General features: G+C 44.6%; 1 long non-coding RNA gene and 2 gene segments (V, D, J or C); 2 read left to right on the forward strand and 1 right to left on the reverse strand.

The window, feature by feature from the left end:
- Nucleotides 1-2,722: 2,722 nt before the first annotated feature.
- LOC146492636 (Ig kappa-b4 chain C region-like) lies at nucleotides 2,723-19,722 on the reverse strand. The segment is given in 2 exon segments: nucleotides 2,723-3,524; nucleotides 19,578-19,722. A coding segment is annotated over 1 exon segment (255 nt).
- On the forward strand, nucleotides 16,041-17,025 carry LOC146492637 (Ig kappa chain V region BS-5-like). The segment is given in 2 exon segments: nucleotides 16,041-16,147; nucleotides 16,255-17,025. Coding segments are annotated over 2 exon segments (384 nt in total).
- Nucleotides 19,723-20,934: 1,212 nt separating the features above from the next.
- Nucleotides 20,935-22,235, forward strand: LOC146492638 (uncharacterized). Its single transcript, XR_014872024.1, has 2 exons — nucleotides 20,935-21,725; nucleotides 21,941-22,235. It is a non-coding gene; the product is annotated as an uncharacterized LOC146492638 (long non-coding RNA).
- Nucleotides 22,236-22,852: the final 617 nt, after the last annotated feature.

Genomic DNA, 22,852 nt, shown 5'->3' on the forward strand with positions numbered 1-22,852 from the left:
AGAAGTTGGAAATCTGTATCTCAGTCAATCAAATTTTGACCTTTGACCTCTGCTTCATAGCAGCTCAAATACATGTGAACCAATTCCTGAATATTGCTCATTATGAAAACATTTCTTAAGGAAAGAGAAAAAAACACAAGTAAATCACCAAAATCAGTGAGTCACAATTGTCTGAATAACTTATCCCTCTACTGCATAGCGTTGCCCTGAGGCAACAAACCACATTTTCATGCCTTACGGTGGCCCTTGTAACAGCGGTCTGGCGAGGAAGGAGCGGCTAGCAGGTCCAGCGAGCGTGTGGTGTGGGGGTTAGCTGAATAACCCAAAGCCAGTCGGTTAAATCCAATAACAGACCTTTATTCGCCGTCAGCAACATTACACTTCATAATGCCAGGTCTCCTCGGCTGTACTCGTCCGAGCATACATGCGCGGGGATTGGTATCGCCAGTGCCGGCTTGTTACAACAGTAAGGTGTTTTCTTGGAGAATGGAACATGAGCAGCATGGAATGGCTGCCGCTAACAACACACACCCACTAGGAGACCCCCATAGCTACTACAATAGTTGGGCAACCCCCCCTAGTGGTGCTATAACCCAAAAGGGTTGTTACACCCTTCAAAAAAAAAGAACTTTTTTTTTTTCAAACAATGCTACCAGGCACATCTCTTTCCAATAGAATGATGAGTTGAAGGTGGTGTGACTTTCATTTGGGGGGGGGGGGGGGGGCATGCACATACAAGTATTTTTTAATATACTTTAAAAAATACTGTATGTGAATGAATATGCTATGAAGCATATTTGATTGTTTGTTCTACTTTTTAAAATTTATTTATACTGTGAAACTGTTCCTTTTCATTCGTTGCCTCAAGGCGAGACTGCGCAGTTAGCCCAATTTTTTTCAGGCAATATAATGCATTTGGATATGTGTGTAGAGATGTGTTTGTGTGCATTTATATGATCATAGTCAATGTTTTTACTTTACAATCTACTCATAATTACAGGACATAGATGTAAAAACCTTTTATGCAAGGAAACCAAGGGAATGTGCACTTTCTGTCCTCAGAAAGTGAGGACAGTGAGCTTTCAGGGAGTGACAGTGAAGTAGAGGAGTGGATCCCTGAGTGAGGTTTGAGGGACACTTAGGAGCTCAGGGGTCAGGGGTCAGTTGGTAAACTAACTGTGTCTGTGTGTGTGTTAGTGCCCACATAGCAAGCAGGTCTGGCCAGGATCTGGTATCAAGCCGGCACTTTGAGTAATCTGGGAGAGTAGAAAAGCGCTACATAAAAATCAGTCCATTCACTGTCTGAACAGAGTTTTGTCATGTTACTTTTGCACTGTTTTGCATGTTCCGGCACATGTTGTTATTGCATGACTTGATTAAGGTACACATTATGCTGACATCTGGGGCCAGAGCTGAAACTGTTCTGGGCCAGCACAGGGCCAGCAGTGTGTCTACAACTGGCCCGTGGCTGCACATCACCTACAGATGGCCCACATACCGCAATGAATAACGGCCCTTTGGTGGCCCAGATCAGGTTTGCCAGAGGTGGCCCACACATGGGCCAGCACAGGACGACCAGGGTGTCTGAAACTGGCCTTGTGCTGACCCATGTGTGGGCCACCTCTGGCAAACCAGGTCTGGGCCACCAAAGGGCCATCATTCTTTGCGGTATGTGGGCCATGTGTAAGCACATTGTGTGTGCCTGATCTCTGCCATAACAATATTGCTGTGTGGGTGTCAGTGTGTGTGGTCAATGTACTTATTGTTGTGGGGACACAAATTTGTTTACACACTCATGTTGTGAGGTCTCGCCTACTTTATGGGGACAAATTGCAAGGCTTGAGTCAGGGTTAGGGTAAGGTTCAGGCAGGGACTTGTGATGGGTAGAGTCAGGATAAGTCTCCAGGAAATGAATGTAAGTTAATGTAATGTCCCCAAAAGTGATGGAAACACAACGTGTGTGTGTGCGTGTGTGTGCGTGTGCGTGCGCACGTGCATGGGATTAGGGTCAAATGTTGGATGTATTTTGGTGTTTTATTGTTTTGTGAAATGTTTACATTGTTTATTTGTTGTTTATTTATTTGTTCATCCTTGTTGTACTAGTACAACTTATTATAGAATAACTTGGCATTTTACTACCCTTGTTGCACAGTGTTGCCTTGAAGCAACAAACCACTATCTGTTTGGGGGGGGCAGGGTGTCAAATTTTATCATTGATATATTATTAGGGACCCTAAAGCTCCCCCAAAATAGGGAGAAATATTTTTTTCCCCAAAATTAAAAAGTCATGCAGTAGAGGGTTATATAAATACTTCCAATAGAAACTTTAAGTCCAATTTTCTCAGGTTTGTAGATTTTTTTCTTTTCTGCTGTTCAATACTAGTCTGATAACTTTGTCTTGCAATTCCAATAAAATTGATTCATGTTTGTGGCTGTAATGTGACAAAATGTGGGAAAGTTCAAGGGGGCCGAATACTTTTGCAAGCCACTGTATGTGTGTCCTAATTAGGATAGGGATTTATATTGGTGTGAGGGACTGTAGCCTATAAGTTCTTATTGTTAAATGATAGTTATGAGATGGTGTGTTTCAGGTGATTTTACAGAAAAACTCCAAAATAATGTACTGCATTACTTTAAAAAAGTACTCTGCATAATAGAATACTTTAAGATACCTACCTCAACACTGATCATGGCATTTGACTTATTCTTATATTGTGCTTTTCTACTCCACCTGAGAACTCAAATTGCTTTATATAACAAGCTACAACATGCTGAAACATTCATTAAACAGCATGCAATGACTTTGCATGAATAACGGCGGTGTCGCTCAATATTCTCAGTAATAAAATCATAATCTCTAAGTTCTTATCAATTCCCCTTCGCACTTATTCTTTAACATAAACTTCGCTTAACTTCCTGTATTCAAGGTGACTTAATTCTACTGACTCATATTGACTTTCTACAGATAGCACACTGGTTTCCAATAAGAATCCTGGAAATCATTATTTAGAGTTTAATATTGACATCACCACAAAAGTAAGACAAACACTCGATTCTTATTTAATGTAGATTTTTTTTTATTCTTTAAAACTTTAAACAAACTTTAAACAAAGCAATGAAAAATGAGAGAAGAAATTGGGGAAAAAAAGCTACAGAATGCAGTGTGAAAGTAAGACCAGCATAAAAGTCACATATAGTTCAGGACTGGGAACACTGGTCTCTCCTGACTGGCTCTGAGACCAGAGTGTGGGAGCCCTGGGTGGCCTCACAGGTCACAGAGCCCACCTTCATCCAGTGGTCTGCAGGGAGCCTCAGGGTGCTGCTCCAGGTGTAGAGGCCGTCGTTCTCCTGCACCACGGGGCTCCTGCTCTCCTCCCAGCTGATGCTGCCACTGCCATCCACCTTCCAGGACAGCCTCCAGTCTGAGGGGAAGCCCTTGTTGGCCAGACACATGAGCGTGGCCTTCCCCTGTTTCAGCTCCTCACTGGAGGGACCCAGCACCTTCAGGGCGGGGCGGGTATCACCTAGGAAACACCAATCAGCTTAGAGGACAGGAACCACAATTTGATTTTCTCCGTTAAGAAGTTTCTGTCAGGTGTTTTTTCTGCTCCACCAGTCATTAACTCACACATTGTTTCACTTCCCTTTAAGAAACCTCTCATGCATATCAGCACAGAGAGAATCATCACACAGTTTGAGCTGAAATATGTTCAAACTGCACTGGAAATAAAAGAAGCAGTGTCAGGGTTCCTGGGTCGGTGACCCAGTGCTTTCCGTTTTGTTCACGTTCAGTTTATTTCGTCACTTCCTGTTTGTTCCTGTGTTAGCTCGTCTCGTGCCGTTAGCCAGATTATGTTCAGCTGTGTACTCACCGGTCTCTCATTATCATCCTCATCAGTCTGTGTATTTAAGTCTTCTGTTTCTATTCGTTCTTGGTCGTGTCATTGATGATGTTTAGGTTATGTTGTTGTTTCCGCCAGTATTCGGTCAGCCAGCCAGTCAGTCAGTCCTCCTTCGTTCGTTCATTCATTCAGTCAGTCGTCCAGCCAGCCATGTCCTTCCTCTGTTCTGTGTGTTCATTCCGTCATCAATAAATCACCCAGCTTCACCTACCTGCGAGTCCTGCGTTTGGGTTCCTTCTTCCTCGCCTCCACTCCACAACGCCTGACAGAATGACACGACCCGTGCCACGAAGACACGATTGGGACCCAGCGGACTCGGACCTCAACGAGCGGTAGGTGGCAGCGCTTTACCGTTGGGCAGAGTTGGTCAGGGGAAAACAGCGGCTCTTCGCGGAGCGAGAGCACGTCTTCGAGGGGACTTGCCTGGTCTGGGCGGGCCTCGGAGACGCCGCGTTCCCCCACCTGCTGCCACACCTGCCCCGGAGCATTTGCCGCGGAGAGCGGACGTTTCATGCCGCGTTTCGGCCGCTCCCTCTCTCGCCGCTCCGCTCCTCGTTCACACACCCGCCGCCTCATTCGCCGGACCTCCACCTTCGCCACGACACCGCGGCTACGCCTCCCACCTCGGCTCAATGGAGGCTACCGCGCCAGAGGCTCAGCTGTTCACCCCGGCCGCTTCCTCTTCCCGGAGAAAGCGGCGCACACGCCGCCATAACACGGACTATTGTCAACAACTCCCGGTGGTGAGTTCCGGTAATTGTTTTCCACCCTCCTCATTTGACACTTCACCCAGATTAACTAAGGGACTCAGCTCCGATTCATGGGGAGATTCCCTCCTGGATGATGTAGACTGGGAAGTGTTTTTCTGCTGTGCTCCCGCAAAGACTGTAAATCGTGGTGGCAGAAGAAACAGACCGAACTCTGATAAACCTGCCTGTAGCACACACCCGGTCACCATTTCCACACCCGTCACTCAGCCATTCCCCACCAGCACGGCAGCCCAGATTTGGCCTTCTTCTTCAGCCATTTCACCCCCTCAGATGTCTAGGGCCCGGCCTACACCCACCCCGGTGCCAGCTCCCAGGAGGAAGGCAGCTGCGACGCAGTCTACCTCCACATCCACTCTTGTTTCCCGGGTGGGGGTGACTGGTGTCCAGCCACCTCCCGTGCCTGTCCCAGCGCCCAGGCTGAGGGCAGCCTCAACCCAGCCTGACCTCCCTGGAGGCTTGGAAGAGCTAACCGGCCCACCTACTACTTCACCTCTTCATCCACCTCCTGATCCTACCTTTCACGCCCTCGCACTGTCCCTGGTTAGGCTAGCTGAAGTGTCCCCTGCTCAGGCACCAGCCTTATTAGCCCAGGCCGCAATCTTATCCCCCTCGGTAACTCTGTCATTAGCTCAGCCATTAGCATCGCCAACCTCTGTTCATCCCTTAGCTTCCCCACTCCAGTCAGTTCACTCACCTGCTGTTCAGCTTCCACTCCAGTCAGTTCACTCACCTGCTGTTCAGCTTCCACTCCAGTCCCCTGTAGTCCAGTCTCCTCCCGTCCTCCAGTCCCCTGTAGTCCAGTCTCCTCCCGTCCTCCAGTCCCCTGTAGTCCAGTCTCCTCCCGTCCTCCAGTCCCCTGTAGTCCAGTCTCCTCCCGTCCTCCAGTCCCCTGTAGTCCAGTCGCCTCCCGTCCTCCAGTCTGTCCAGTCTGTAGTCCAGTCAGTCCAGTCGCCTCCCGTCCAGTCAGTTCAGTTCCCGGACCTGCAGCCACAGCACCCAGAGCCAGCTGTGAGCCCTCCTGCTTGCCAGCCAGGGGCCTCCGCGCCCGCTGGCCCGGCCGCTCTCCCGCCAGGGGCCTCCGCGCCCGCTGGCCCGGCCGCTCTCCCGCCAGGGGCCTCCGCGCCCGCTGGCCCGGCCTGTCTCCAGCCAGGGGCCTCCGCGCCCGCTGGCCCTGCCTGTCTCCAGCCAGGGGCCTCCGCGCCCGCTGGCCCTGCCTGTCTCCAGCCAGGGGCCTCCGCGCCCGCTGGCCCTGCCTGTCTCCAGCCAGGGGCTTCCGCGCCCGCTGGCCCTAAAGCTGTGGCTCCGTCACCCCCGACTCCCGTGCCGTCACCTGGTCCAGCCTCAGCGCCAGCGTCTGCTTCGCCTGGGCCAGCCTCAGACTCGGACTCAGTGCCAGCGTCTGCTTCGCCTGGGCCAGCCTCAGACTCGGACTCAGCTTCAGCGTCTGCTTCGCCTGGTCCAGCCTCAGACTCGGACTCAGCTTCAGCGTCTGCTTCGCCTGGTCCAGCCTCAGACTCGGACTCAGCTTCAGCTTCTGCTTCGCCTGGTCCAGCCTCAGACTCGGACTCAGCTTCAGCTTCTGCTTCGCCTGGTCCGGACTCAGCTTCAGCTTCTGCTTCGCCTGGTCCGGACTCAGCTTCAGCTTCAGCTTCTGCTTCGCCTGGTCCGGACTCAGCTTCAGCTTCTGCTTCGCCTGGTCCGGACTCAGCTTCAGCTTCAGCTTCTGCTTCGCCTGGTCCGGACTCAGCTTCAGCTTCTGCTTCGCCTGGTCCGGACTCAGCTTCAGCTTCTGCTTCGCCTGGTCCGGACCCAGCTTCAGCTTCAGCTTCTGCTTCGCCTGGTCCGGACCCAGCTTCAGCTTCAGCTTCTGCTTCGCCTGGTCCGGACCCAGCTTCAGCTTCAGCTTCTGCTTCGCCTGGTCCGGACTCAGCTTCAGCTTCAGCTTCTGCTTCGCCTGGTCCGGACTCAGCTTCAGCTTCAGCTTCTGCTTCGCCTGGTCCGGACTCAGCCTCGTCGCCAGCTTCAGCTTCGCCTGGTCCGGTCTCAGCCTCGTCGCCAGCTTCAGCTTCGCCTGGTCCGGCGGCTGCCGCGTCGCCAGCCTCTGCTTTGCCTGGTCCGGCGGCTGCCGCGTCGCCAGCCTCTGCTTCGCCTGGTCCTGCGGCTGCCGCACCGTCGCCCCAGCCACGTTCTGGCCGTCATCGCCGGCGCGGCCGCCCACCGCACCAGCTCAGCGGCCGTCGCCGCCTTCCTCGCGGCCGCCCACCGGACCTGCTCAGCGGCCGCCGCCGCCTTCCTCGCGGCCGCCCACCGGACCTGCTCAGCGACCGCCGCCGTCGGCCACGCGGCCGCCCGCCTGAACTGTCTCGCCTCGGCCGCCGGCCACGTGGCCGCCCGCCTGAACTGTTTGTCTCTCTGTGGACTCCGTCCCTCCGTCCTGGGCCCCCTCCGCCCGCCCTGTTCTGGTCTTTTTCTCTTTTGGCCGTCGGGTGCCGTCCTTTGAAGGGGGGGGTACTGTCAGGGTTCCTGGGTCGGTGACCCAGTGCTTTCCGTTTTGTTCACGTTCAGTTTATTTCGTCACTTCCTGTTTGTTCCTGTGTTAGCTCGTCTCGTGCCGTTAGCCAGATTATGTTCAGCTGTGTACTCACCGGTCTCTCATTATCATCCTCATCAGTCTGTGTATTTAAGTCTTCTGTTTCTATTCGTTCTTGGTCGTGTCATTGATGATGTTTAGGTTATGTTGTTGTTTCCGCCAGTATTCGGTCAGCCAGCCAGTCAGTCAGTCCTCCTTCGTTCGTTCATTCATTCAGTCAGTCGTCCAGCCAGCCATGTCCTTCCTCTGTTCTGTGTGTTCATTCCGTCATCAATAAATCACCCAGCTTCACCTACCTGCGAGTCCTGCGTTTGGGTTCCTTCTTCCTCGCCTCCACTCCACAACGCCTGACAAGCAGATGTGGAAACATTTACAAAACAAGTTTAGCTTCAAAATCATCAGTTATCTACAACACATCACTTGTTAGAGATAAGAAACTTAATAGCACTACTTGAATGATGTGGATTAATTTTTTTTACTGCTTACATGATTTTAATGACATTTGAAATGATATCTGCTACAACAGAAACACCAGACGTGCTGCACACTGTCAAATGCCCATCTTTAACTTCTGGAAATAAAATAAGCAGATTTGGCAACAATTATACAAGATGTTAAGCTTCAAAAGCCTCCGTTCTGTATAATACACAAGTTTCCTACTTACCTCATGTGAATTTCAGTCATTTATTGTAGTGCTTTTATGATTTCTAAGTAAATTCTATATTTTTACTGACTAAGTAAAAGACCAGAAATCTTTATCTTCACTCTGTTTAACTTGAGGACAGTTACATTTAATTCATCTTAGAAACAGTGACTGTGATTTAAAACTAGAAAATAATCACAGGCTGATGACAGTTTATATTATTTACACAATGCATTGTCTTTATGTCAGAAATGTCGACATAAAATCTGAGGAAAGCTGATGGAGTCAGCCTCCATGATATAATTGTAGTAACGCTAAATAGATAAATCTTCTTTAAAAACATTATAAACTTACTTCCAACTTGCAGTCTGGTTCCTCCACCAAAAGTCCACCACAGTGATACAAACTCATTGAGGCGCCGTACAAAAACCTCTGACTGTAGAGAGACACGGCTCTCTAACAGACTAAATTAAAACCAAAAGCTCTCAAGAGTTAACCAGACATATATCTCAATAATCCTCAAGTCAACTCTGATGTTTTACATCATTTGTTAATATTGATTTTAACATTTATTCTGAAGCTTACTTTGTGTCTTCATGAAAATTGATCTAAAAACTATTTTTGTTTTCTGGCACACTGAACAGGAAAGTCAAGATAACCACAAGAAAGAAATCTGATAAAATAAAAGAGGTTTAAGTTCGACTTACTTCCAACTTGCAGTCTGGTTCCTCCACCAAAAGTCCACCACAGTGATACAAACTCATTGAGGCGCCGTACAAAAACCTCTGACTGTAGAGAGACACGGCTCTCTGACTCTGAAACAAACAAACTCAACGATATGAATTGTTTTTATCATAGCTTTATAACATATTAATGATATAATTTTAAAATTAAAATAAACACAATAAAATAAAGTTCCAAAAATATAATTTGAGAATTTACATCTTATAGTTGTTAAGATACATCACTACAAAAGCTCCCTGTCACAGCTGCCGGTTTTATTGGAAGGACCCAAACACGGACTCAGATTCAGGGAGTGAGTTTTATTTAGCGTAAGTGAAGCACATAACAGGAACGGGTATGGCGTGAACAAAACTTGGGGAGAACTACAAACCAAACCTGAAACGTGAGGAGACTGAGACAACACAGGGGATGGCCAGCAGGAAACGAGATGGGGATGAAACACCAGTGAGACGCAGATGCTCCAACAAAGAGCAAACACACACTAATATACACACACAAGGAAATGAGGAAATGGCAGACAGGAGAAAGACAGTTGATTCTAATTACACGAGACTGGGAGGATGTAACCTGAAAACATTACCATTGAACCAAAAATACTAAGCAAAACACAAGGGAGGAACAGAGAACAAACTCTGAACAATCACAAATAACCCAAAATAAACAAAACCACAGAACATTAATTAACCTAAAACATAAACATGGCGTCCACAGACTCTGGACCACGACACTTCCACCTTCTTTCTCAGAACTCTAAACATTAAATTGAATTTTCAATCTTCATTCACAAAACCTCAAACTGCACAAATACATCAAAACAGTTTTACGTGTTCTCACAAACACTCGGTGTCTTTAGATCAGTGGTTCTCAAACTTTTCACAGTGAGGACCACCTCATAAAATATGTCTCTTGAAGTAACACCCTTATGACCGACATTAAAGTACAGTAGTATAGGCCTATTTACAGTGGCTTGCAAAAGTATTCGGCCCCCTTGGACTTTTCCACATGTTGTCACATTACAGCCACAAACATGGATCAATTTCATTGGAATTCCACATGAAAGACCAACACAAAGTGGTGAACACGTGAGAAGTGGAACGAAAATCATTCATGATTCCAAACATTTTTTACGAATAAATAACTGCAAAGTGGGGTGTGCGTAATTATTCAGCCCCCTGAGTCAATACTTTGTAGAACCACCTTTTGCTGCAATTCAAGCTGCCAGTCTTTTAGGGTCTGTCTCTACCAGCTTTGCACATCTACAGACTGAAATCTTTGCACATTCTTCTTTGCATCTGGACTTTGACTGGGCCATTCTAACACATGGGTATGTTTTGTTTTAAACCGTTCCATCGTTGCCCTGGCTTTATGTTTAGGGTCGTTGTCCTGCTGGAAGCTGAACCTCCGCCCCAGTCTCAAGTCTTTTGCAGACTCCAAGAGCTTTTCTTCCAAGATTGCCCTGTATTTGGCTCCATCCATCTTCCCATCAACTCTGACCAGCTTCCCTGTCCCTGCTGAAGAGAAGCACCCCCAGAGCATGATGCTGCCACCACCATATCTGACAGTGGGGATGGTGTGTTCAGAGTGATGTGCAGCGTTTTGCATTTTGGCCAAAAAGTTCCATTTTGGTCTCATCTGACCAGAGCACCTTCTTCCACATGTTTGGTGTGTCCCCCACATGGCTTGTGGCAAACTGCAAACGGGACTTCTTATGGTTTTCTGTTAACAATGGCTTTCTTCTTGCCACTCTTCCATAAAGGCCAATTTTGTGCAGTGCACGACTAATAGTTGTCCTATGGACAGATTCCCCCACCTGAGCTGTAGATCTCTGCAGCTCGTCCAGAGTCACCATGGGCCTCTTGGCTGCATTTCTGATCTCTCCTTGTTCGGCCTGTTTAGGTGGACGGCCTTGTCTTGGTAGGTTTACAGTTGTGCCATACTCCTTCCATTTCTGAATGATGGCTTGAACAGTGCTCCGTGGGATGTTCAAGGCTTGGGAAATCTTTTTGTAGCCTAAGCCTGCTTTAAATTTCTCAATAACTTCGTCCCTGACCTGTCTGGTGTGTTCTTTGTACTTCATGGTGTTGTTGCTCCCACTATTCTCTTAGACAACCTCTGAGGCTGTCACAGAGCAGCTGTATTTGTACTGACATTAGATTACACACAGGTGCACTCTATTTAGTCATTAGCTCTCATCAGGCAACGTCTATGGGCAACTGACTGCACTCAGACCAAAGGGGGCTGAATAATTACGCACACCCCACTTTGCAGTTATTTATTTGTAAAAAATGTTTGGAATCATGTATGATTTTTGTTCCACTTCTCACGTGTACACCACTTTGTGTTGGTCTTTCACGTGGAATTCCAGTGAAATTGATTCATGTTTGTGGCTGTAATGTGACAACATGTGGAAAAGCCACTGTAACACCACACAGTTTACACGAGACAATTTTATTTCTCATATGAATGTTATTTATTTTAACTGTCACAAACAGGATGTGACAAATGATAATAATAACAACTGTACTGCATTAAAACATTCACAGCAGGTGGGATATCCAATCTTTAAGTGATGACGTATGAACCCTGCTTCTGGATCCAAACTAATCTGCATTTTTTAAAGCTGTTGTGTTTTTAACATGTCTGTTCTCTAAAACCTAAAAGAGGAATTATGGATTTGATCAACTGGTCCCTGAATGCAATTGACACCCTTTCTCAACGAGAAGTCTGGGCTCTGGTGACTTATCGAAGAATTAAGAAAGCGGAACCGGCTGTTCAAACCCCCACAAGGCTTCCCGCTGGGATTGAAATGATGGTACGAGGCGTGAGTTTCTCAAAATGGGCTCATTGAGTGCAGCATGGATAAGATCTTGGAGAAGCTTACAGCTGCCGTGAACACTCAGAATAAGTTCTGAGCACAAACTGGATCACATCTTGGAGCAGCTCACTGCGGTCGTGAGTTCTCAGAATCTGCTCTTTGAGCACAAGAATGAAAACATCACAGAGCGTAAGGTTGATAACATCATGGAGAAGCTCACTGCTCTCCAACGGGAGATTGAGACACCAGTGTTGGACTGTTAGAACAGCTTTGAAATTCATATGAGCTGTTCGCACTAAAGTAAAAACCACCATCACTTCATGTGGATATCCCTTTGGCGCCAGCTGCGGCCTCAAGGCTGGAGCTGAACAACAACACCCTGATAACGACTGTGTTTAGTCTGTTCTTCCCATTCCATGCAAGGCCACCTGGGTTGGCTGGAAGACTGTTTACTTAGCCTGGCAGGGCGAAGGACACTGTCTCAGCTGATCTCTGGACACACAGACATATATACACATGCAGATGTACACTCATCCCCCCTCCAAACGCCTTCGACGCTTATTTCCCTCCGATCCTGACGGTAGATCAAGGACCAGCGCTTATGCTGCAGGCCCAGATGTGCTGTCTACACTGGCTGTCACCCTTTACCCACCCCTGTTGCTTGTCATGTGTTTCTTTGGTGTATTAAGAGTTTTTTCATGTGCTTTGTGCTGAGGTGTTTTGAGAACACTCCTGAGAAACTCCTCTCTCTCTCTGGCCTGGGTGATGGTACCGCTCTCGAGCTCATGGAGAGCACGCTGTCCTTGCTAGGAACGGATGACGGCGGATTCCTCTTCACTCACGTCTTCCTTGAGCTGGCCTTGACAACTCCCCGCTGCTGGATGCGAAGGATTCCCAGTCACTTGCAGAAGAAGTGGATCACATTCTCCTGGCTACCAGGAGCTTTGGCATCCAGACAATAATTCCCGACTCCCCTGCGCCCCCACCGATTCTCCCGGGGGCCTCCAACTCGTCAATAGTGGCTAGGATCGCGGTGTCATGGAAAAGGGTTGTGTTTTTACCATCAGCGTAACAGCGCTGTGGTCATGTTTAACTTTCCAACCTGTGGTCAGCATCATGCATCAATGTGAATCACTGCAAGGTTTTTTGTACTGAGGGAGTTTTTCAAAACTCTAAAATAACTTTTACAAATTGTTCCTTTTCTTTAATTTTTTGAAATGTCTTTCACTTTTGAGGCCATGTTTACATGCACAGGTGTAGTTTGAAAAACATTGACTTTTCTATTTATTCTGGTCTATTTTTTTACATGTGAACAGCACTTTAATTTGTTGACAGGTCATTTTCTAACTTCTTTCAGGGTGAAGATTCTCAGAAACTCTGTTCATGTGTTTGTGAGTAGATAAGTACAGTATTTCTTTTTTTTTTTATGTGAATAAAATCAGATTGTGTCTTACAAGGACAAATGTGTGCTTTTATCTTCAGGCAACACTGTCTTATAGTTAGCATGTTTTTTTTTCAGCATTTTTCCCATCATTGGATAGTAAAACAGTGAAGACAGACAGGAAAGTGGGAAAGACACACATTAAAGGGCCACAGGTTAGACTCAAATCCAGGCTGCTGCCCCCTCCCATGACCCACTGAGCTAAACTGGCACCCTGCACAGTCCTGATTGGCCAACACTTGGATTGGGGTGAGGAAATCTCCTTTCCAAAAAAATCGTTCTTTTGAAATAAATTACAGTGGACATTGTGAAAAACTGATTAACTGATAAACAGCATCAACAATTTGAGCCGAGTAGCTGTTGTATTCAGTCAGATGATTTCCATAGAGAGGCACTTTGCATCAGCAGCACCATGCTCCAGTGCTCTGGGAGAGTTTATAGTCCTGAGAGTTGAACACTGGATGACTGACAGCTGTCCTTCATCACAACAGAAGCCACAGAAATCCTCCTCATCAAAAACATGACTTTGATCTGCGTCCTCATCTGGACTCTCCTCTGCTGCTGCTTCACAGGTAAAGTCCAGAGAATCAAACTCCTCTCCTCTATCAACATCTGTCCCTCTGAAATGAAGCCCACAAAACCATGAAGCTGCTTTATGTTTTTGTCTCTGTGTCCTCAGAGTCCAGAGGACAGATCACAGTGACTCAGCCTGGAGCAGTGAGCTCTGCTGTGGGAGGAACTGTGAGCATCAAGTGTACGACCAGTCAGAATGTTCATAGCTCCAACTATTTAGCCTGGTACCAACAGAAAGATGGAGGAATTCCTAAACGTCTCATTTACTATGCTAGCAGTCGAGATTCAGGGACCTCAGATCGTTTTACAGGCAGTGGCTCAAACTCTGACTTCACTCTGACCATCAGTGGAGTCCAGGCTGAAGATGCAGCAGTTTATTACTGTCAGAGTTTTCATATTATCAACAGTCAGCTTGTGTTCACACAGTGAAAAACAGTCGTACAAAAACCTCCCTCAGTCAGACTGATACAGTTCACTGAGGACACACACACACACACACACACACACACACACACACACACACACACACACACACACACACACACACACACACAGCATTGTCAGTGACTCAGTACAATAAATCCCTATGACAGTACCTTTCTCAGCTTCCAACTAAAATATTGTGTTCAAACCAGTAAATTAATTAAATCTTCACTTTTCTAGTCTTGTTTCAGTGATACTATAATTGTGTTTTGACTTTAAAAAAAACCTAGTGTTGATTACAGCCGACCTGGACTGGAGACAGAATCAGAATCAATCAACTGAACATCCCATCACGTCACAGTTGTACATCTGGACTAAGTAAGTTTTCTCTCAGGATGTTAGGCTGCCCGTAAACATGTTCTCTTGTCTCTTTCTTTTGAATCTGTGTTTTGTTGAATGTTCTTAATTAAGGTAAGGCACATTTTCCTGATGTTACCAACCTCCACCACAAGGTGGCAGCATCATAAAGAACAGCAGTTACTACTTCCAGATTTCACCAAGTGCAAGTCTATGGCAGGGGTCTCCAACTCCAGACCTCGAGGGCCGGTGTCCTGCAGGTTTTAGATAACACCCTGGGTCAGCACACGTGAATCAAATGATTAGTTCATTACCAGGCCTGATTCACGTGTGCTGACCCAGGGTGTTATCTAAAACCTGCCGGACACCGGCCCTCGAGGCCTGGAGTTGGACATCACAGGTTCTGTGTGTTTGTTGTTGTGTTTTGTCACTCCTTGGTGGCTGCTTGTCGGGGCCTGGAGCCTGGGGCTCGCTCGGGCCACTTCGGGGGTGGGGTGCCCTCGGCCTCTCGGCCTGGGGCTCGGTCACTCTGGTACTTATAAACAGTACATTTGCATAATGACTGAAACCAGCCCACTGAAGGAACAATGGGCTGTGAGGCCAGTTCCTTAATCATAATTAATTACTGTTTATAAGTTTGGGGAAACCTGCAGTCAGCTGAGACTGAAGAAGTCACTTGGATGAGTAACGAAACGTTTCTCCCAGAAAACGCTACGTCCAGATGAACAGAATCAACTTTTGGAGCTTCCCAACACTGCAGACACTACATCACGAAACAGAAAGTGACATGTCCAGGGCATGAAACCGAAATCTTTCAGTCTCACAGGTCGTTCTGTTATAAAAATATAAAATGAAAACAGATGAATGATTCTGAGCTGTGGTCATGTTTAACTTTTGCATCATGTGGTCAGCATCATGCATCAATGTGAATCACTGCAAGTTTTTTTGTACTGACTTTTACAAAACTCTAAATTAGGTTTTGCAAATTGTACCTTTCCTCTGATTTTTTTAATGTCTTTCATTTTTGACGCCATGTTCAAATGTGCAGGTTGTTTTTTTGGGGGAAACTTTTCTGTTCTGTCCTGTTGCTTACATGTAAGCGGTTCTTTGATTTGCTGACAGGTAAGTTTCTAAAACTTCTTTCAGGGTGAAGATTCTCTGAAACTCTGTTCATGTGTTTGAGTAGACAAGTACAACATTTCTTTTCTTCTTTTTTAAGTGAACAAGAGGAAATCAGATTTTGTCTTACAAGGACGAATGTCTGTGTCTTTATCTTCTGACATTGTTTGCATGTTTTGTTGGCATTTGGCAACACTTGGGGTTATATCACAAAGTACTGCTCTGGTTTGATCATGAAACATTTTCTTGCTTTTCTCAGTCAATGGACATGTTTTTGTAAAAGATTGCAGAAAATACCCAAATTTAAAAATCCTAAAACACAAGAAAGAAAACATTTCATACTCAAAAGTATTTCTATACAAAATATAAACAACATTTCAAACCAATTATTTTTTTAATTGATTCATGACCTGATCAAGATAAAGAGAACTTAACTATTCAAAGAAGAAAAAGGAAATATCATTTCCAAATAATCAGTTTTTTAAAAATAATTTACAGTGAACATTGTGAAAAACTGACTGATTAATTGATAAACAGCATCGACTATTTGATCCAACTACTTGTTGTATTCAGTGATTTCCATAGAGAGGCACTTTGCATCAGCAGCACCATGCTCCAGTGCTCTGGGAGAGTTTATAGTCCTGAGAGTTGAACACTGGATAACTGACAGCTGTCCTTCATCACAACAGAAGCCACAGAAATCCTCCTCATCAAAAACATGACTTTGATCTGCGTCCTCATCTGGACTCTCCTCTGCTGCTGCTTCACAGGTAAAGTCCAGAGAATCAAACTCCTCTCCTCTATCAACATCTGTCCCTCTGAAATGAAGCCCACAAAACCATGAAGCTGCTTTATGTTTTTGTCTCTGTGTCCTCAGAGTCCAGAGGACAGATCACAGTGACTCAGCCTGGAGCAGTGAGCTCTGCTGTGGGAGCAACTGTGAGCATCAAGTGTAGGACCAGTCAGAATGTTTATGCTTCTGGCAGTTCCCATCTTTTATTTTGGTACCAACAGAAAGATGGAGGAGTTCCTAAACTGCTCATTTACTATGCTAGCAGTCGACAATCAGGGATTCCAGCTCGTTTTACAGGCAGTGGATCAAACTCTGACTTCACTCTGACCATCAGTGGAGTCCAGGCTGAAGATGCAGCAGTTTATTACTGTCAGAGTCGGCACTATCCTAACAGTCAGTGGGTGTGCACACAGTGAAAAACAGTCATACAAAAACCTCCCTCAGTCAGACTGAACAGAAACTGAAGTGACTGCTGCAGCTGGAAGATACTGCAGAGACTGATACAGTTCACTGAGGACACACACACACACACACACACACACACACACACACACACACACACACACACACACTGTATAATACCATCATTTTTTGCATAGCAAGGAAAAGTTGGAGAAAGTCTCGAGAAACAATCTCTCATCTTGCAAAAAATTATTTCTCTGAAACAAAGCTGACAAAACCATGATGTGTACGATTATGATAAAGAAAGCTGAGCAGTGCATTGAAAAAAGCTTGGCTATGACCTTTGAGCTCAGCTTGAAAATAGATCTGTGAAGGTTCTCAGTCATCCAGGTCCTCATACTCTAAGGAGCCACCAAACCTACAAAATGTCTTTGGGGGCAAGACATCGTTCTCTCAAACCTGAACGAGGATGACAGTGGAGATTGATTTCTAAACTGGTCTTTATTTTAAAGATGAGGAAAAAAACATTTTTCAGCTTTCAGCTAGTGGAGTACAAACCCAAGTGCAAAACCACCGTGTAAAATAACAAAATGATTCATACAATTTGTGTTCATGAGTTCAACTCAGTCAGTGTAGTGTACTATAGTCCATGTTTAGCTCATGTGTTTTAAAGGAGATGGGAGCTGCTATGAAATCACAACAGATATATTTATATAGCGCTTTTCAAGGCTTTACAATTCCAGTATTCATTCACTCTCACATTCACACACTGGTGGAGGCAGCTACAGGTGTAGCCACAGCTGTCCTGGGGCAGACTGACAGAAGCCAGGCTGCCATATCGCGCCATCGGCCCCTCTGACCACCACCAGTAGGCAACGGGTGAAGTGTCTTGCCCAAGGACACAACAACCGAGATTGTCCGAGTCGGGGCTCGAACTGCCAACTCTTGAGCCACCATAGCCCACAGTTCAGGTTTGTGTCGTAGTGTTATCCACCCTAGTTTCTGTTTGTAGTTCACCCATCGTAAATAAAACGCTGACTCACATCAAGCCAGTTCGTTTTGGGTTCTTTTCTCCCACACACCACACGACTGCCGCCGCAGCCGTGACGCAATCTTTCTATTGGAGATTAAGTATTGGAATTTCAGGAGCGGGACCACGCCTCCAAACACGCTGCCTCCCTGTGATTGGTGGAGAATATACAAGGCTGCTATGATTTAATTGTAGAAATACAGATTGGCTACCTAAGTGGAGATGACATATAAGATGCCATGCTGTCTGTGTGTGTGTAATAAAATATGGGTGAAATAACTGCATCACGACTAAAAATAAGCAAATATACATTACATATGGGATTCACTATATAGTCAACAATTTCAAATTTTATAACACTCATTGTTATTTTGGTTTTGTTTATTAAATGTTTATATTTTAAGGTGTATTTGTTAAAGTCGAGTACTCAAAGAACATGTTTACTCATTAACATTTATTCTTTTTAGAACAGACACTAGACACAAGAGGATGAATGCAGAGGTATTTGTTATAATTATTTTAATTATGAAATGGAAATTTTTCTATTGTTTTTTTTTTACTATGAAAAGTAAAAGTAACAAAGAGATAAAGGATGATACGACACACAAGCAGAGATCAGTACCACAAGAAAAACTGCATCAAAGACTCAGTGATTGACATCAGGACTGGGAACACTGGTCTCTCCTCAGTGGCTCTGAGACCAGAGTGTGGGAGCCCTGGGTGGCCTCACAGGTCACAGAGCCCACCTTCATCCAGTGGTCTGCAGGGAGCCTCAGGGTGCTGCTCCAGCTGTAGAGGCCGTCGTTCTCCTGCACCACGGGGCTCCTGCTCTCCTCCCAGCTGATGCTGCCACTGCCATCCACCTTCCAGGACAGACTCCAGTCTGAGGGGAAGCCCTTGTTGGCCAGACACATGAGCGTGGCCTTCCCCTGTTTCAGCTCCTCACTGGAGGGACCCAGCACCTTCAGGGTGGGGCGGGTATCACCTAGGAAACACCAATCAGCTTAGAGGACACGAACCACAATTTGAATTTCTCCGTTAAGAAGTTTCTGTCAGGTGTTTTTTCTGCTCCACCAGTCATTAACTCACACATTGTTTCACTTCCCTTTAAGAAACCTCTCATGCATATCAGCACAGAGAGAATCATCACACAGTTTGACCTGAAATATGTTCAAACTACACTGGAAATAAAAAAACAAAACAAAGATGTGTCAACAATTTTAAAAGATGTTAAGCTTCAACATCATCAGTTCTTCATAATAAACAGCTTGTTCTGGATAAGAAACTCAATACCACTACTTACCTCATGTGTTTGTTTTTTATTGCTTACATTGTTTTAAATGATATGATACAATAAGAACACCAGAGATCTTTATCTTCACTCTGTGCAGTTTAACTTGAGGACAGTAACATTTAATTCATCCTAGAAACATTAACGGTGATGTAAACCAAGAAAATAATCACAGGATGATGACAGTTTATATTATCTACACATCACATTGTCTTTATGTCAGAAATATCAACATAAAATCTGAGCTAAGCTGATGGAGTCAGCCTCCATGATATAATTGTAGTAAAGCTAAATAGATAAAGCTTCTTTAAAAACAGAATAAACTTACTTCCAACATCCACCAAAAGTCCACCACAGTGATACAAACTCATTGAGCCGCCGTACAAAAACCTCTGACTGTAGAGAGACACGGCTCTCTGACTCTAACAGACTGAATTAAAACTAAAAGCTCTCAAGACTTAACCAGATGTATGTATATGTAAAATATCCTCAAGTCCACTCTGATGTTTTATATCATTTGTTAATATTCATTTTAACATTTATTCTGAAGCTAACTTTGTTTCTTCATGAAAATTTATCTAAAAACTATTTTCCTGAGGTTATTTTTGGCACATTGAACAGAAAAGTCAAGATAACCACAAGAAAGAAATTTGCTAAAGTAAATGAGGTTTAAGTTTGACTTACTTCCAAATTCCAGTCTGGTTCCTCCACCGAACGTGTACCACAGTGATACAAACTCATTGAGGCGCCGTACAAAAACCTCTGACTGTAGAGAGACACGGCTCTCTGACTCTGAAACAAACAAACTCAACAATATGAATTCTTTAAATCATAATTTCACAACATATTAATATTATAATTTTTACATAAAAATCAACAAAACACAATAAAACTATATTCCAATAATCCAATTTGGTCATTTACATTTTACAACTGTTCAGATACATCACTTTAATGTTTCCACCTTCTTTCTCATAACTCTAAAATTTAAATTTAATTTTCAAGCTACAATCACAAAACTTAAAAGTCATCAGGTAAAACCTCACAAATGCATCAAAACAGTTTTATGTTCTCTCACAAACACTTAGTGTCTTCAGATCGCGCACAGAACCAGTTAAAATGATAATACTGCTGAGCATTACACACTACGTCACAAAACAGAGCATGAAACTCAAGTCTTTCCAGTCTCACAGTTTGTCCTGTTATTCTACAAAACATATAAAATGTCAACCTAAAACAGACGGACGATTCTGAGCAGGGCCGTGCAGAGATGCTGGAAGGGACGGGTGCTCAAAGTTAAAAAGGGGCACACAGAACCAGGCTGAATAACAACAACACTGTTGCTGTTGAGGGGTTGCTGCTGCTCCTGCTGCAGATAGTGATGGAGGTCTGTGTTGCTTTGAGACTGTAGACAGTAAAAAGTCCACAGCAGAGATGGTAGCTGATTAAAGAAGTGTTATGAGATGATAATGAAATGCAAAGATTGGTGACAGCGCTCGGAAGCATTAAACAACAAAACTGTGGGAAATGAACTCGGCTCTGCCTGTGAGTCACTCTTCCATCTCCTCATCTCATCTGTCACTCTCCACCTGCTGTACATCTCAGAACAGGGCACACTCTGGTATTTCATTAATCTATTATTTAATTATCCATGCTTAAAAGCTCATGCACCTAATCCAAAATAAAGTAATGATAGAAAAATGTTATAGAACCAAAGCATTGTGTTTATTATGGTAGAGCAGGTCATCCACTGATCGAAAAGTTGGTGGTTCGATTCCTGGCTTCCCCTAGTCTACATGCCAAATATCCTTGGGCAAGATACTAACCCCAAATTGCTCTCCGATGCATCCATCGGAGTATGAATGTGTGTGAATGTTAGCTATGTGTAGCCCTGGCTATATAAGTAGCTCATTATTTAAATTTGTTCATTAATATTGATAGTTAATTGCAAATGTTTAATGTGTTCAAGAATGTATACAAATGCCTGCAAAGTATGTGATGTGTGTCAGTTAAATGCACAACCTTTTTATTTGTATTTTACGTGTTTTTGAGTTTGTACATGCTTCGGGGTTTGTAAGTGCGTCTGAGTTTTTACGTGTTTTGGAGTTTGTACATGTTTTGGAGTTTGTACTCCTTTGTCTCTAAGGGCCACCATAAATATACTTTATTTATTCACTCCACATAAAATGTAATAAATAAATCATATAATACAAAGAACAACTATTTACATTTTAAACTTTTAACTATTTAAATTTTCAGCTTTTTCCTTTTAAACAAATTTTAACGTGAAACAACACAAAACACTGCAAACCACAACACAATTAAATATAAATTAAAATATTAAAACAAAAAGAAGATGCACATTCTCTGTCATATGGGCCTGTATGATTTCTGAATCCTTTATCATCTGCAACTAAAAATAGTGGATGATTACTATACCTTTCTAATGTGACGTTGTTGTCCCTCGCTCTCTTTCTCTCTGGCTCTTTTCCTGTGCTACTGCGAGTGTAACTAACGCCCCTCCCCCCTCTGCCCAACGCAAAGTACAGGCCGCGCGTGCGGAGTTTAGCGGAAAAAAGGGCGAGAGAGAGGGTGAGAGAAAGACAAAAAAAACCCCTCACGGATCCCAATAAGGAGCCGGCTCGCGTCGTTCAGTTCAAAGAGTCGGCTCTAAGAGCCATTTCGTTCGCGAATGACCCATCACTAGCAGGAAGCGAGAGAGACGAGAGCTGAACAGTGTCGAGTGAATGCTGAGTTCATAGAAGGCGACAGACGTATTTTCGGGTTGACGAATAGTTAACTGAGTCGAGAACTGTTGTACCCTACTGTGAGGTAAATGTGAATTTTGTCTGACACTTGTACCCAATGTTATTGTGTAAAACGGGCTAACTGCTAACCGCCATTAGCCGCTAGCATAACTGCTAACATAGCCGCTAGCGTAGCCTAGCATATTCGCTAAGCTCTTGTTCTGCTCTGTTTTATTTATTAATGCTAAGATTGAATGTTATCGCATGTGAACTGGCATTTAGTGGGGTTGTGTGATTCAGTAGGAGGAGACGGACGTCTTGCTGGCGTGTCAGAGAGGTCCCTTCTGCTGGTGTGCTGAAGTTATGTGTTCACGTGGGAGCACGTGGAAAGGACGACTGTGAGTGCTGCTGCCGCGGCCTGCTGGTAGCCGTGACCCAGTTTCCCCGCTATCCCCTTGAACTGCCTGGAGGTGTGAGTACTGTTGTTTGCATGTGCTTTTTATTTTTACTGCTTGGCAACAAGTGAAGCGACCATATTGTTTTAGGTCCCAACGCACCCGAGCCACGACTCAGGCCTGCAACGAGGGGTTTGCTAGCAGAAAGACTGTAGCACTTGAGGTGTGTGTGTGTTTGGTGAGAGTGCGTGTGGGCCCACAATATTATTTGATTATTTTGTTTCTGTTGAGGTAGATACCTTACCATTGTTTAACAAACTTTATTGATTTTACTTATTTTCTTTTGTGTTGTTAATTAAGCATTCACTAAAGTGGAGTTAACTTTATAATTGACCTGCTTGTGTGTGGTTTGTTTCCATATAGTGTAGTTTTGTTGCATATTTTATACCATAAGCATTAAAAAGGGAGTATCAATAGGAAAGTAACAACAGGAACCCAGGGCCCCTCTCAATAGAACGTGGGACGGGTGTTACATATGAAACACTTAGAAAAATGTGCTTGTGTGAATGGGTGAATGCACAAGTTGTGTAAAGCGCTTTGAGTGCTCACATGAGTAGAAAAGCGCTATATAAGAACCAGTCCATTTACCATTATTGTTTTTATACTTGAGCACTTCTGCTATACAACAACTGGTACAGGCGGTATTGTTAATATAAAGACTTTGGACTTTAAGTGTTTTAAGTTATTTTGTTATTTACATAATAATGTAAATAACCTAATAAGGATCCTTATTGCTGTTTTAGAGGAGCGGTGCTTC

This window comes from Neolamprologus multifasciatus, chromosome 22 (genome assembly GCF_963576455.1).
Source record: "Neolamprologus multifasciatus chromosome 22, fNeoMul1.2, whole genome shotgun sequence".
NCBI classification, from domain to species: Eukaryota; Metazoa; Chordata; class Actinopteri; order Cichliformes; family Cichlidae; genus Neolamprologus; species Neolamprologus multifasciatus.